The sequence below is a fragment of the Eumetopias jubatus genome, unplaced genomic scaffold, assembly GCF_037043125.1.
Source record: "Eumetopias jubatus isolate StellerSeaLion01/CBP00866 unplaced genomic scaffold, mEumJub1_p1.0 scaffold_5, whole genome shotgun sequence".
NCBI classification, from domain to species: Eukaryota; Metazoa; Chordata; class Mammalia; order Carnivora; family Otariidae; genus Eumetopias; species Eumetopias jubatus.
The window spans coordinates 56,385,291-56,400,926 of NW_028274811.1; the positions used below are offsets into that span (position 1 = coordinate 56,385,291).

The following is a 15,636-nucleotide window of genomic DNA, read 5'->3' on the forward strand; positions in this document are numbered from 1 at the left end:
ATTAAGTTAGAAATCAATACCAGAAAGATACCTGGACAATTCTCAAATATTTAAAAATTTAACAACTTCTAACATAATCTTGGGGTCAAACAAATAATCATACAAGAAATTAAAAGTATTTCAAAGTGAATGATAATGAAAATACAACATAGTAAAATCTGTTGGATGCAGCAAAAGCAGTATTTAGAGGGAAATTTAAAGCTTTAAATGACTACAGCAGGAAAAATGTATAAAAATCTGTGACCTTATTTTCAACCTTAAGAAGCTAAAGAAAAAAAATTAACCCAAAATAAGTAGAGGTCAAAAGAAGCAGAAATTAATAACATTTAATACAGATAAGAGAGAAAAATTTAAAGCCAGAAGTTAGTTCTTTGGAAAAAAAAAAAAAGCAGTAAAATTGATAATCCTCTAGCTTAAACTACTTTAGGAAGGAAGGAAAAAAAAAAAGAAAAAGGAAAGAAGGAAGAGAGATAATGAGCAATATCAGGAATGAAATATAAATATCCCTAAAGATCTGCAAATATTAAAACACTAATAGGGGAATATTATAAATGACTTTATGCCAATAAATTCCATAAGTTAGATAAAAAGGACAAATTCCTTGAAAAAGTACAGCTTACCAAAACTGACATAAGATGAAACAAATATGAATAGCTCACACATAGGAGAAATGTGCATTATCAAAATCTTGCCACAAAAAATTACAGGCTCACATAGTCTCACTTTAAGTTCTGTCAAACATTTAAGAAAAAACCCCCAATCTTACACACACTCTTCCAGAAAGTAGAAGAGAATACTTCTTAACTCATTTTATGAGGTCTACATAACCCTGATACCAAAACCAAAATCATTACAAGAAAATTATGAACCAATATTACTTACAAACACAGGTTACCAAAAAAATCCTTAACAAAATATTAGCAAATCCTGAAACCAAAATCAGACAAAAGCATTACAACAAAAATAAAATTACAGACCAATATTACTCATGATCATACATGCAAAAATCCTTAACAAAAGAGTAGCAAATTGAATCTAGCAATATATAAAAGGATGATTTATCATGACCCAGGATCCATTCCTGATAAAAATACTAAGGAAATTAGGAAAGGATTCCTCAATATCATAAAGAGCAGCTACAAAACCTACGTCTAACATCATGCTTAATGGTGAAATACTGAAGAGGCAAAACTATAAGAAATAGTGAAAAATATCAGAGAAATATCAGAACAATAGTGGCTTCTAGAGAGTGGGGGTGGGGAATGACTGGAAAGAGGCATGAGGGAAATTTCTGGGATGTTGGTAACATTGTCTTGATAGGGGCACCTGGGTGGCTCAGTTAGTTAAGTGTCTGCCTTCGGCTCGGGTCATGATCCCAGGGTCCTGGGATCGAGCCCCGCCGTCAGGCTCCCTGCTCAGTGGGGAGCCTGCTTCTCCCTCTCCCTCTGCCTGCTGCTCTGCCTATCTGTGCTATCTCTCTGTCAAATAAATAAATAAAATCTTTAAAAAAAATTCTATCTCGATAGAGGTTTGTGTTACACAGGTGAATATATTTGTCAAAATTCACCAAACAGCACATTTAAGATCTGCATTTTATGGTATGGAAATTTTACCTCAAAAAAGAAAAAAACTATTGAACTCAAATATTAATGCTGAGGTGTTCAGTGGTAAAATGTACTTTCTTTGAAATGCATCAACATAAAGATGGATTGATGGACAGATAGAGATTTAAAGATGGATAGGAATGAAATAATAAATATTTATTAGTCTCTGCCCCCTGGTTCCTGGCACAGAACTCCTAAACCCTTGTAAACAGGGGTGCTAGGACAATCTTTTGTTCTAATATTTGGTCTCTCACCCCAGTTCCTCATACAGAAGCCCCAAGAGCTTTGCAATTTCCTAAGTGATAAAAGTGTCTGACACAGAGCTCCTAAATCCCTTGCTATTCCCTGGGTGACAGAAGTATCTTTTGTTCTAATGAGGCAACTTTTGGTGGGCTCCTGGATGGGGGCTGGTCATAAGAAAGACCAAGTCATGATCAGAAACTTGGAAGTTTCACCTCTATGTCCCCCTGTCCCCTGCCCTGACTTCACGATGAAGCCTCCATAAAAATCCCCAAACTCTGGAGTTTGGAGAACTTTTCCAGTTTGGTCAACACATCTACATGCTGGGAAGGTAACATACTCCAATTCCACAGGGATAGAAGCTCCTGTGCTCCAGGACTCCCCCCTGCCTCACTCTGTATCTTCATCTGGGTATTCATCTGTATCCTTTGTCATATCCTTTATTATATAATAAATTTACATGGTAAACATTAAGTGTTTCCCTGAGTTCTGTGGCTATTTTAGGAAAAGATCAAATCTGAAGAAGGGATTTGTGGGAACCTCCAATTTGTAGCCAAGTTGAACAGAAATTGTAGGTAACCCAGGGACCTAATAGTTGTGACTGGCCTCTGAAGTAGGGGTGGCTGACTGATCCCTTAACCTGTGGGATCTGTACTAATTTGGGTTAGTCAGACATGAACTACATTGCAGGTGTTGGAGAATTGCTTGATGTATCAAAAATCCCACACATCTGATATCAGAAGTGTTATGAATATAAGTAGAAAAGAAATACATGAGTGTTTTTCCTTTATAGTAAGTATGCAGTAAAAGTAAGTATGTAGAATCTAGGTGTCAGGTATCTGGATGCTTAATGTAGAATTCTTTTACCTTTTCAGTATGTTTAAAATTTTTCATAATGTTAAAAGAAATTTCAAATAAATAGCTCACATGTGAACTTTTAAAACATAACCAATTAAGGACTACCTATTTTTAAAAACATAATATAAAAATTATCTCCCTCCAATAGTATTTGATAAAAATTAATTTAGGTTTCGGGACCTGTGGAAATTAGCTTATCAGTGCGTATACTGGTTAACCTGATTATCTGCCACCAGTCTAGGATGAAAAATGAAATGTCAGAAATCCAAAAGTTATTAACTCTGAAATGTAGATGATGATTTTCCTCCTAGGAAACTTCCTTTCCTTATTGAGGTTTTGCTTAAGCTACAATATAAATTAGTTTCCTAAAATGGACAAAAACAACTGCTATCGGAATGAGAAAACCATAACAAAAGATTAGTTTTGTTTTCCCTGAGCCAGAATGACTAAAAGACAAGGTAAATGTAAAGTGGAAAACCAGTCTCCTATTTTAAATTCACTGCAGAAAATTCCCAAAGAAGAGAATTACTGCATGTCAGTAATTCAGAATAAACAGTGGGGGCTCAGGGGAGGAGTAAAAAATGAATGCCACTTTAAGTGAGACCCAAGCAAGGATGACCCAGTGATGAACAGTATCAGTCTTTTTTTTTTTAAAGATTTATTTATTTATGGGGTGGGGGGACGGCAATGGGAATCTCCAGCAGATGCCCCACTGAGCGAGAAGACAGTCGATGCAGGGTTCGACAAGGGGATCACTCGGGGCTTGATCCCAGGACCCTGCAATCAGAACCCCTGAGATCAGGACCTGAGCCGAAATCAAGAGTCAGATGCTTAACTGAATGAGCCACCCACGTGCCCCTAATTAGTATCAGTCTTAAGGTTGAAAGAAATTCCCAACATTGACAAAGCCAGAAGGATCTTTATTCTGTAGACAGAGCCACTGTAGACCAGAAATGGCTACATAATGCAGAAAGAAATCAAACGTACAAAGAATTTCCCCTCCCCTGGGGATTACTCCTTGTGTGTTATAAAACCACTCCTTCAAAATAAAGATGGATCACATTTTACAACAGATCTTTTATTATCTTCCAAATCTGCAAGTTGGAAGATCCTTAACAATTTTTTTCTTTTTAAAAAATTTAACCATCTTAAAGAAAATCTCTCTAAAGCTTCATAAGATAATAAATTTCCCAGAAAGTGAAAATAACAAATTTTAATAAAGATCATAATATTACTTATAGCTCTAATGTAGCAACTGTTAACACCCACAGAGGTGTAAGTTCACGTTCTTCTGCATTATACAGTCCTCAACAACGTGGCCTCTCATTTTTATGTTTTTATCTGTCTCTTGCCTTGCTGTTAAACTTCTTGCTATTATCAATATCCTGGACTGTGCCAACCTTTCTTTGCATTCTAATGTGCCAGAGACTTAGGAATCAGGTAGAATTCTGTGTAAAATAATGCTCAAGGCATTGGTCTGAGAGGGTTTTAACAATGAAGCTTAATGAGATCTGTTTTTGGGTATTCCGAGTTTCTTCAGCCTACTTCCTGGTTTCACCTTTGTTTTTGATAGATGAACTATTGCAATCGTTTTTTTAAATCAAAGACAAAGATACCATAAGATGCAAATGAGGACTTATAATGCAAATGTTACCTATGACAAGACCATTGATCTGTTATTGTAACATCTTAAGAATTTCTCAAAAGGCACTTATCCTTTTTTGGACTGTATCACAGAACATATTTAAACTTTTCTAGTATATTTATCTTTCTGTTTTCATAATACCTGGTACATAAGGGGCATACTGTAAAAGCTCACTACAATGAACTGGTATATTACATGGAGGTCATACATCTCTTGCCAGTAGCTCTTGAACTTCACTGAGAATACAAATCATCTGGGGAAATATGTTAAAATGCGGATTTCAAGGTTTTAACCTACAGATTTTAATTGTGAGACTGTGTGTGTGTGTGCATGTGTGTGTTTTGGAGGGCGAAATAAACATTTTAAACAAACTGCATTTTAAACAAACATTGAAGGTGACTCTGATGAAAATGGTTGTAGTCAAGTCTTTAAAAACACTACCCTCTGCAATTTTATAAGATGGAATAGCCAGAAGTAAAGATCAGAGCTAAGATACAAAATGAGAAGGAAAAGTAGAGAACAAAAGAGTTCAAAAAGCCAGGAAAGTATATTAAGGATAAAAAATTCATTAAGGTCACAGAAGTATCTAGGGCAGTGAGGAGAAAGTGCACAATAAATTGCTGAAGACAAGCAGGGAAGAGACACCAAGGATGTTAACAACGGCACAGAAAATGGCTAATGAAAATAAGTATGTTAAGAGATTCTTGGGAAGTCCATAAAGTAAAGTTAGCTGCATGTAGAGCTACTCCTGAACTTAAGGAGCAGATAGAGACTAACAGCAAGTACCACACATTTCACAAGGAAGCAAGTGCTTTGGCTAGCAAATAAGGATCCAAGGTTGAGGGTTACAGGATGTTGGCGGTTCACTTGGGTATGAGATTTAGAATAACAGCCTGTTAAAACCCTGATTATCACATAAATGCAGGCTTTGCTAAAGTAAGTGTAATCACCAGCTTGTCCATGGACTGTGCTGTTCACTCCTGCGCATCATAAGACTTTTCACACTGTTTCATAAAGTCTAGAAACACTAGTAAAAGTATGGACACATAAAAGCACTACCCAGACTGGCCCAGTGCTGCTAAGTGCCTTACGTACTTAAGTGTCCTTAAGGAATCATTCTTGTCCAGAAGAACATCAGCTTCTCTCCACAAAAAAGACTGTATTAGAGATCCAGCCTTGCAGAAAGAATGTTCTGAGCTCCCTGCCCCACCATCTCTACCTTATACTCTCTTCTCTCCATATCCCTGGCCATTGCCCCTGCTGTACATCTACCATGTTATCTCAGTTTCCCCCACAGCTCAGCATACCATCAGCTTCTTTCAGCTTTTGAGCTCACTTCTCTTCCATTCAAAGTTGAGTCTCACAGTAACAATGCCCATGCAAACCCAGCAAGTCAGCCACAGGAACCGCATCCTTCTGTGTAAGGCCACTGCACATGGCCCACCTGGTGGGCCCTGGGCAGGCAAAATCTTTGAAGGTGAAAGAGAATGCTCTTCTCCTGACCCTCCCTCCCGACCTTACCACTTCCCTGGGAGATGATGGTGATCAGCTACCTAAGCAGAAAAATTACCTGGAAGCTTTCTCTTTGAGACTTGCCTTATATCCACTGTGTCATACTTTCATAGGAGTGACTAAGCAGAAACTACAATCCACTCCCAAGATAATTGTGGGTTAACCCCAACTTACCAGCATAACTTGGCTGATTAACATTTCCCCCTTTCATTATATAATGATGAACAAGATCAATGTCATTATGCAGAGCAGCCTGATACAGTAAGTTCTCTCCAAAAATGTTTCTACGGTTAATGCTAGATAGAGATACTTTATTCCTCTTCATTTTTTCTGAAACGAGGGGATGGACAAAAGAAAACAAAAAGTAATAATCCTTATTTAAAAATCAGGAAGAACACAGGTAATAGAATGAATCCAGTCAACATTCTGGAATTATGAGTGTTTCATCCATAAACCCAACAATAATGTTATCTACATGCAAAAAGGTAAAAGAAAAATATCATTAGTTTGAAAATACTTGTAGTACATTATAAATCATGTAAGCAGTTTATGTTTATTGAAACCCCATGAAAGTGCATACATGAGAAGACTAACATTACTTTCTTAAAAGTTCTGGTGAAAAGGATTATTTAAATCTAGAATTAAGTATTATTAAACCCAACAAAATACTATAGTACCAAAATGTGTTTTAACACCATGAGGAGAAAAATCTCAGAAGTATATAAGGAAGATACAGAAATTAACCCAGTGAGGCCAGAAAAAAGAATGCTAAATTTCTTTCTTTGCTACAAATAGCTGTCACACAATTAAATAAAGAAATATGGTCTTGATCTGTACAATAGTTTTCTTTCCTAAGCCAGAAAATAGACAATTAAAATAGATTCCCAGGTTATACATATCAGGTATCATTTCTCCACTGTGTCTCCTAAAATACTGACATTCCTTATTTAGATACTCTAAATTCTGTCAATTTTTATGGATACTACTTCATGTGGTTTTCCTGAATTTCAGAATAATTATGACTATAGCTTTTCTAATTTTGATCTAGCTAATCTGCCCCATCCTAAAATCTCACAAAAGTAACTGAGTACAGCAGCACATTTTTCAATGGATCACAATTTATCTGCTTTGCCTTTATTAGATACCCTCCAATCAGTTCCACTGTGAAACAAACTAACTTCTGAACATTTGAACCTATCTTCCCCCACTCAAGACTACAAAGCCTTCTGCTCCTACCAGATAAACTGTATGCTTACCAAAAAAAAAAAGTAGTTCTTACTTTGCCAGTTGTACTTGCTAGTTATATAATTTAGTAGAAATAACAAATTAAGAATACAACATTTTCCAATGAAAACTAAGATATAGAAGCCATTCACTTCCAATCATGACTAAATAATTGCCACGACTTGCCCTTGCATTGCAAACAACTAAAAAAACTACACAAAATATATGGGGTAAAAAAATTTAGACACTGGAAAACAGGCAATTAGGATCTATGACTCCTTCCAGAGAAGAGAAACAAGAGAGCGAGCCCTAAGATCACTCTTGCCTGAAGGCACTTTCCAGAATATAGCACAAGCATAGCAAGGTGATCCTGCTGAGCTGAGGAAATAGAGATTCAAGTTTCAGGAGGCTAGGGAGATTAGATTTTGCACGGTAGGGTACAATGAGGGAAGAGAGAACAGGTGCCGAAATCTATAAAAGGGACTCCTTGAGTCACTATCTAAATACTAAAATGCTCATATGTGTAGGTTGAGTCTTCCTGAGGCTGGGCAAGAACAACTACCCAAGAACTATAAAATAACAATCCTGAGAGATCACGCAGGCCTGGGAAACATTTACATTCCTGACAGCCTGAGGAGAGAGACTTTGCTAACAACCAGAGCATTAGTAGAGACCCTTGACAGGTCATGTCTTAGTAGAAGGGGCTAAACTAGCTATATAGTAAAGCCTACATCAAACCTAACAAGGTTTTTAAAAAAGTTTTGAAAGGATCAATCTGATCTTCAAGTAACTTGTAGGCCAAAACAAAATTCAGTATTTTTAAAATATATAGACATTCAATAACATTTTGTTGCATGTGGATATCTAATTGTTCTCCTCTACAAAAGCCTTGTGCCTTTGTCAAAACTGAGGGTTTATTTCTGAACTCATTACATTGATCTATTTCCCTATCTTGATGGAAATGTCATGCTATTTTGATGACTATAGCCATATCATTTTTTTCTTTTGAGAGAGAAAGAGAGAGAGTGTGCACATGTGAGTGGGGAAGGGGAGAAGAGGCAGGGGGAGAGGGAGAGAGAGAATCCCAAGCAGGCTCCATAGCCAACACAGTCATCTCACAACCCTGAGATTATGCATGACCTCAACTGAAATCAAGAGTCGGATGCATAACCCACTAAGCCACCCACGTGCCCCGCCATATTTTTTTTTTAAATTTTATTTATTTATTTATTTATTTGAGAATGAGAGAGAGAGACAGCCAGGAGAGGAGTAGAGGGAGAGGGACAAGGAGACTCCACGCTGAGCGCAGAGCCCAACGAGAGGCTTGATTCCATGACCCCAAGATCATGACCCGAGCCGAAATCAAGAGTCAGATGTTTAACTGACTGAGCCACCCAGGCACCCCGTCCTGTCACATAATTCTTAAAATAATGCAGTATTAGCCCTCTAACTTTGTTCTTTTTCATAACTGTTTTACCATTCTAGGTCCTGTGCATTTCATATGAATTTTAGAACCAGTTTATGAATTTCTACAAAAAACCCTACAGGAACTTTGATTGGGATTGTGTAGAGTTCATAGATAATATCTGAGTAGAAATAACATCTTAACAAAATTTAATCGTCTGGGGCACCTGGGTGGCTCAGTTGGTTAAATGTCTGACTTGATTTTGGCTCAGGTCATGATCTCAGGGTTGTGAGATCAAGCCCTGTGTTGGGCTCTGCTCAGTGTGTGGAGCTTGCTTGGAATTCTCTCTTTCTAAAAAAAAAAAGCCCCCCCAAAACAATGAGTATTCTGACTGATGAACAAAGTAGTATCTCCCCATTTTTCTCCATTAAATTTTGATTTTTCTGAATAATGTTTTGTAAGTTTCAGTGTACCTGTCTTTTACATAGTTTGTCAAATTTATCTCTATTTCATATTTTTGATACTATGGTCTCAAATTTCACTGTCTAAATGTTACTAGAATATAGAAATATAATTAGTATTTGTATATTGACCTTGTATCCTTTAATTATGCAAAATTCACTTATAGTTGCTTTTACTATAGATTCCATCAGATTTTCTCATAGATGATTATGTCATTTGTGACTAAACACAGTTTTACTTTTTTTCCCACATGGATGCTTTTTATTTGTTTTTCTTTCTGACTGCCCTGGCTAGAACTTCTACTATGATGTTCAACAGAAATAGTGAGAGAAGATATCCCCTGCATTATTTCTGATTTTAGAGGAAAAGCATTCAATCTTTCACTACATTAAGTATAATAGCTGTATTTTTTTTGTAGATGCTCTCTGTCAGGTTGACAAAATTCCCCTCTATTTTAGTTTGCTGGGAGTTTCACCAGTAAGACATGTGAGGTGTTGTCAAATGCCTTCTTGACATCCCTTGAGATGGTAATATGATTTTCTTTTTTAGCTTGTTAGTGAATTACAGTGATTGATTTTCAAATGGTAAAACTAATCCTGCATTCCTGGGATAAACCCAACTCTGTCATGATGTATTATACAATGTTGAAACTGATTTGCTAAAGTTTTGTCTGTATTTTTGTATCTATGTTCATGAGACATATTCATCTGTAGGTTTCTGTTCCTGTGATGTCTTCGATTTTGTTTTCAGTTTATTAGTAGCTTCACAGAATGAATTGAGAAGTATTTCCTTATCTTCAACTTTTTGGAAGAGTTTGTGGAAAACTGGTATTATTTATTCCTTAAATGCCTGTAGAATTCACCACTGAAGGTGTTATGAACTGAAGTCCATCCCCTCAAAATTTGTATGTTAAAGCCATAATAGAGTAGGATTTGTGTCCTTACAAAAAAAGTAAGAGACTTCAGAGTTTTCCACATATGCAGGAAAGACACTTAGAGAAGGCGGCTATCTGCAAGCCAGGTAGAGGTCTTGCCAGAAATCGAATTTTCTATTACCTTCATCTTGGACTTCTAGCTTCCAGAACTGTGAGAAAATAAATGTGTCATTTAAGCAATCCAGTTTGTGGTATTTAGTTATGGTAGCCTAAGCAGACTAATCCAAAAGGCTTTGGGCCTAGAAGTTTGGGCTGAATCAAGAGTCAGACACTCAACCAACTGAGCCACCCTGGTATGCCTAGAATAAATCCCTTTAAGTAGAATTTCCAATTCAAGAATTGTGACTTAAAAGTCTGAAGAATCTAAATAAACTGCCCTGTGAAAAGACTGAACAGGGGTGCTTGGGTGGCTCAGTCAGTTAAGCGTCCCAGTCTTGGTTTCAACTCAGTTAATGATCTCAGGGTCCTGAGATTGAGCCCTGCGTCGGGCTCGGTGCTCAGTGCAGAGTCTGCTTGTCCCTCTCCCTCTGCTCCTCCCCCTGCTCTATGTCGAATAAATAAATAAAATCTTAAAAAAAAAAAAGACTGAGCAAACTTACACTATTACCAACAACATAAAAGACTGCTTACTTTTTCCATATTCTTGCCACTGGGAATTCTCAAGTGTTTAAACATTTGACATTCTCTTAGTGAAAACTGTACTTCCTAATTTACATTTTTTAAAATCATAAGTGAGATGCTAATCCTTTCAATTATTTTTTAAAAGATTTTATTTATTTATTTATTTGAGAGAGAGAGAAAGTGTGTGCAAGCAAGGGGAGGGGTAGAGGGAGAGGAAAAGGAGAGGCAGAGAATCTCAAGGTGAGCAAGGAGCCTGATGCAGGGCTGGATCTCAAGACCCTGAGATCATGACCTGAGGCAAAACCAAGAGTCAAATGCTTAACTGACTGAGCCAACTAGGCGTCCCAGTTATTTTTATATATATATATATATATATATATATATATATGTATGTATGTATATATTTTTTTCCTGTGAACTGCTTGTTCATGTACTCATTTTTCTTTTTCCTTATTGTTTTGTAGGAGCTCTTTGCATGTGAATGCAATTAACCCCTGTTATGTGTTATTGATATTTCTTCTGTGCTCAATGTTTGGTTTTCTTTAGGGTATTTTTCCATACAATCTTCTTAAAATATATGTAGTCAATTTTATCATTCTTTTCCCTCCTGGCTTCTGGGTTTGTCATTTTTTAAGAAGGTTTTTCCTCCTCAGAGATTACAAAAAGATTCACTTATTTTTCTTCTAGAATTTTTTTTTCATTTAATCTTTGGACAAAATGGAATTAATTTTAGTATAAGGAATGTTATAGGTATCCACCCAGTTTTGTTTATGTTTTTACTGTTTATTGCTTGGTCCTTCTTTTTGCCACCAATTTGAGATGCCATCTTTATTATATATCTTCCCCAAAATTCACACTGTATCAGGCTTCTACATTTAAACTCTATTCTGTTTCATCAATTTATCTGTCTATTCCTGTGCCTGTACCAAATTATTTTAATTTCTATGGCTTTTGCTTTTATATTATGTACAGCAGGTTCTTGTCTCTCCACTCTCCCTGTGCTTTTATTTTTCAGAATTTTCTAGGCTAGTCTTTCAATATTTAGTATCATTTTATAACATTCTCATAACTAATCTCCAGCTTTATAAAGCAAACGAATTAGCAAATAAACAAAAATCTGTTTTTGATTGAGCTTTCACATATTTATAGAGTAATTTAGGGAGCAATAAATTTCTTACAAGACTGAATACTTATGGTCAAGAGTAAAGTTCTTCTTTTTATTCAAGTCTCTTTTTTTTGTTAAGTCCCTCAGCAGAATTTTCAACTCTCTTCTTACAGGTAAGGCACATTTCTTATTAGGTATACAAGCAGGTATTTTCTCTTTTATAGTTATTATAAATGGGACTTTCTCCTATATTTTTCTAACTGGGTAATACTTACATATGAAAGGTATTTATTTCTGTCTTATTTCAGTTCACTGAATTTTTTAAATGTCTTATCTGGAAAAAAACCTCAGACTTACAAAAAAATTATAAAGACAGAACAAAAGATTCGCCCATTGTTAGTATTTTGCATGCACACAGACATATATATAAATTACTTACATACACCATGCCCCTTTACTCACTAATGCTTAAGTGTATATTTTCTAAAAATAAGGATATTCTCTTAAATAACCAAATTATTATTAAGTTCAGGAAATTTAACAATGGTGTATTGTTATTTAACCTACAATCCATATTTTAATTTTGCCAATTGTACCCCTATTATATTTTAACCAGTCTTCCTAGATTCTTATGGTTTCTCATAGTTTCTTAGGTTATTCTTTGGGGTTTTGTAGGAACAAAGAAATAACATCTGACACCTAGCCTTATGCTAGGTTTGTCACACCACAAATAGATCACATATCTAAATTTGAAAAGGGTCCTGTAACTATTCTCTCCAAATAGAAGTATAGAAAAAATACCAGTCTATAAGCCAGAAGTTCATGATCAAGTCCTAGTTATGCTACTAATGAGCTGTGCAATGCTGGGAAAAATTCTTAACCTTTATGAACTTCCTCATCAGTAAAATGAGAAAGTTGAGATAGATAATCTCTAAATCCTTTTCAGTACCAGAATTCTATGTTTCTATAAGTTACTTAGTTAAAAAAAAATAAATCAAATATGCCTCACCATTTTTTCCAGCAAGTTTTTTGTTTCTCTCCATCTGTTCTCCACTTCTGAGTCTGGTTGAATGCATATTCTTCCCTTTACCTTTAATCATTAAAGCAGGATCCTGCATTCTTGAAACATAAATGTGTTCTTAAAATTACTGTCATGTTCTCTACAACAATTCATAGAGAATCATACTAAATTTTTACTCAATTTTTAAAACTGAAAGGTATTTTACTGAGCTGCTATCAAAGAGCATGGCAGTTTATTTACTTATTTTTTTTTAAGATTTTATCTATTTATTTGAGAGTACTGAGGAAGAGTAAGAGGGAGCTGCAGACTCCCCACAGGGCAGAGAGCCGGATGTGAGACTCAATCCCAGGACCATGAGGATCATGACCTGAGCCAAAGACAGATGCTTAACCAACTGAGCCACCCAGGGGCCCAAAGAGCATGGCAGTTTAAAATATGGAGATGGCTCCTGAGTAAACCGCAGATAATTCTGTGACAGGCATGCCAGTTTTTGTGGCTTCTAGCCTTTTCTTTGTGCCACCTGTGGGTTTCTCTCCTTTAGGAGCAGTCATCTACAAGTATTCTGAGTCTCTTGCCCCTCACTCCCTAAGCTGGCATACCATTATCTAATCACCTTCTAGGGAAAAAGATAGGCTTTTTGCAAGAAAACAGGACTTGCCATGTGGCATTACATTGATCAAAAACTGCAAAATAGTGGAATAAAGAATAAATATAGACACATAGCTGAATGGAATACTGTAGAGCCAGGAAATAAACCAATGTATATATGGTCAATTAACTTACAATAAAGGAACCAAAAATATACAATGGGGAAAGGACAATCTTTTTAATAAATGATGTTTGGGAAACTGGATAGCCACATGTAAAACAATGAGACTGAGCATCGATCTTACATCATACACAAAAATCAATTCAAAATGGATTAAAGACTTCATTGTAAACCTGAAATCATAAAACTCGTAGGAAAAAACACAGGGGGTAAGCACCTTGACATAGGTCTGGGCAATGATTTTTTGGATTTGGCACAAGAAGCAAAGGCAACAAAAGCAAAAATGAATAACCAGGGCTATATCAAACTAAAAAGTTTCTGCACAGAAAAGGACACCATCAACAAAATAAAAAGGCAACCTACTGAATGGGAGAAAATATTTGCAAATCATATATCTAATAAGGGGTTAATATTCAAAATATACAAGGAACTCATACAACTCAATAGCAAATGAGCAAACAATCCAATTCAAAAATGGAAGAGGCACTGAAAAGATATTTTTCCAAAGAAGACATCCAAATGGCCAATAGGTACAGGAAAAGGTGCTGAACATCACTAACCAGCAGGAAAATGCAAATAAAAACCACAGTAAAATATCACCTCATACATGTTATAATGGCTATCATTAAAAAGACAAGAAAGAACAAGTGTTGCTGAGGATTTGAAGAAAAAGGAACCCCTGTGCATTGCTGGTGAGAATGTAAACTGGTGAGGGCACTATGGAAAACACTATAAAGGGTCCTTACAAAATCAAAAATAGAACTACCATATGATACAGCATTTCCACTTCTGGATATTTATCCAAAGGAAATAAAATTACTATCTTGAAAAATATCTGCACCCGTGTCCGCTGCAGCTTTATTTACAATAGCCAAGACATGGAAACAACTTAAGTATCCATTGATGGATAAATGGATAAGGAAAATTGGTGTATATATATATACACACACATACACACACACACACACATATATGTACATACACACACAATGGAGTATTATTCAGAATAGCATAGAAAAGGAAATCCTGCTCTTTGTGACAATGTGAAAGGACCTAAAGGGCATTATGCTAAGTGAAATAAGTCAGACAGAGAAAGACAAATACTGTATGATCTCACTTATATGTGGAATCAAAAAACAAAAACAAAAACAAAAAACCCAAACTCATGGATACAGAGAACAGACTGGTAGTTCCCAGAAGCAGGGGGGTGGGGAGTGGGTGAAATGGGTGAAGGTGATCAAAAAGTACAGACTTCCATTTATAAGATAAATAAGTCCTGGGGGTGGAATGTACAGCATGGTAACTGTAGTTAACAATACCATATTGCACAGTTGAAAATTGTTGAGAGAGTAAATCTTAGAAATCCTCATGACAAGAAAAGAAAATTTTGTAACTGTGTGATGATGGATGCTAACTAAACTTAATTTAAAAAAGAAAGAATGGAAATTAGCATTAGGCTGAAATCCAACAAATCTCCCTTTACTCTTTTTAAAAAAAAAGAAGAGTTTTCTGGGTTAAAAAAAAATAACTGCACAGTAAATAAGGCAACAACACTAAAAAATAAAGTTCTTCACTTAGGGGTAACTGTATATTGACTCTAGTGTCCCAAGCATAGAATTATCTATAAAGTCTGTAGCATACCCAGAGAGAGAGATATAACTTGGGAGTATACCTGAAATTCTTAGTTGAAGAGTTATTATTTGTTTGATTCTCACTGACAAGTATCTTTGATAAAATCTTTTTTGGCATCTTATACTTGTCATCTGTGTGCTTTTCATCTCTGCCTGCTTTCAGTCTGGACGATCTCCTTAACACACATGGAGGTTCCTGGTCAGACTTATTTTCTACCGAATTTGAATTTCCCTTATTATTTAGTGGATCACAAGAGGTGACATTTTGATGAACCAAAGTTTGCAGCCCAGATGGACTTGGATCTTCTAGAGTCTGTAATAAGATGTAAATACACAAATAATTATAACAATGCAAAAGATTTAAAATGAGAAGAAATTAAGTTTTATCTCATCCTTTGATTATACAAAAATGCCTCTTATAAGATGAAAGTACAAAAATCCACAGGCCACATAATAAAAATTTAAAAATATAATAAAAGCCAATGCGGATTTTAAAAGCCTCAGACAAGAAGAGCATAAGTAAAAATTATTCTTATCAATATTCATCCTTAAAATTCAAGGGCAAAACTAAGGTTACTCTGGATGCTTTAACTTCACAGGAAATA

General features: G+C 35.7%; 1 protein-coding gene across 1 annotated transcript in view; it reads right to left on the reverse strand.

The window, feature by feature from the left end:
- The window catches only part of ANKRD31 (ankyrin repeat domain 31), a 146,722-nt gene that overhangs the window by 93,595 nt on the left and 37,491 nt on the right, over positions 1-15,636 (reverse strand). Inside the window, exons 8-10 of the mRNA XM_088023646.1 lie at positions 15,073-15,344; positions 12,620-12,729; positions 6,034-6,189 (exon numbers count right to left, since the gene is read on the reverse strand). Of these exons, the coding sequence (XP_087879772.1) occupies positions 6,034-6,189; positions 12,620-12,729; positions 15,073-15,344 (538 nt within the window). The remainder of the gene's footprint in view (positions 1-6,033; positions 6,190-12,619; positions 12,730-15,072; positions 15,345-15,636) is intronic.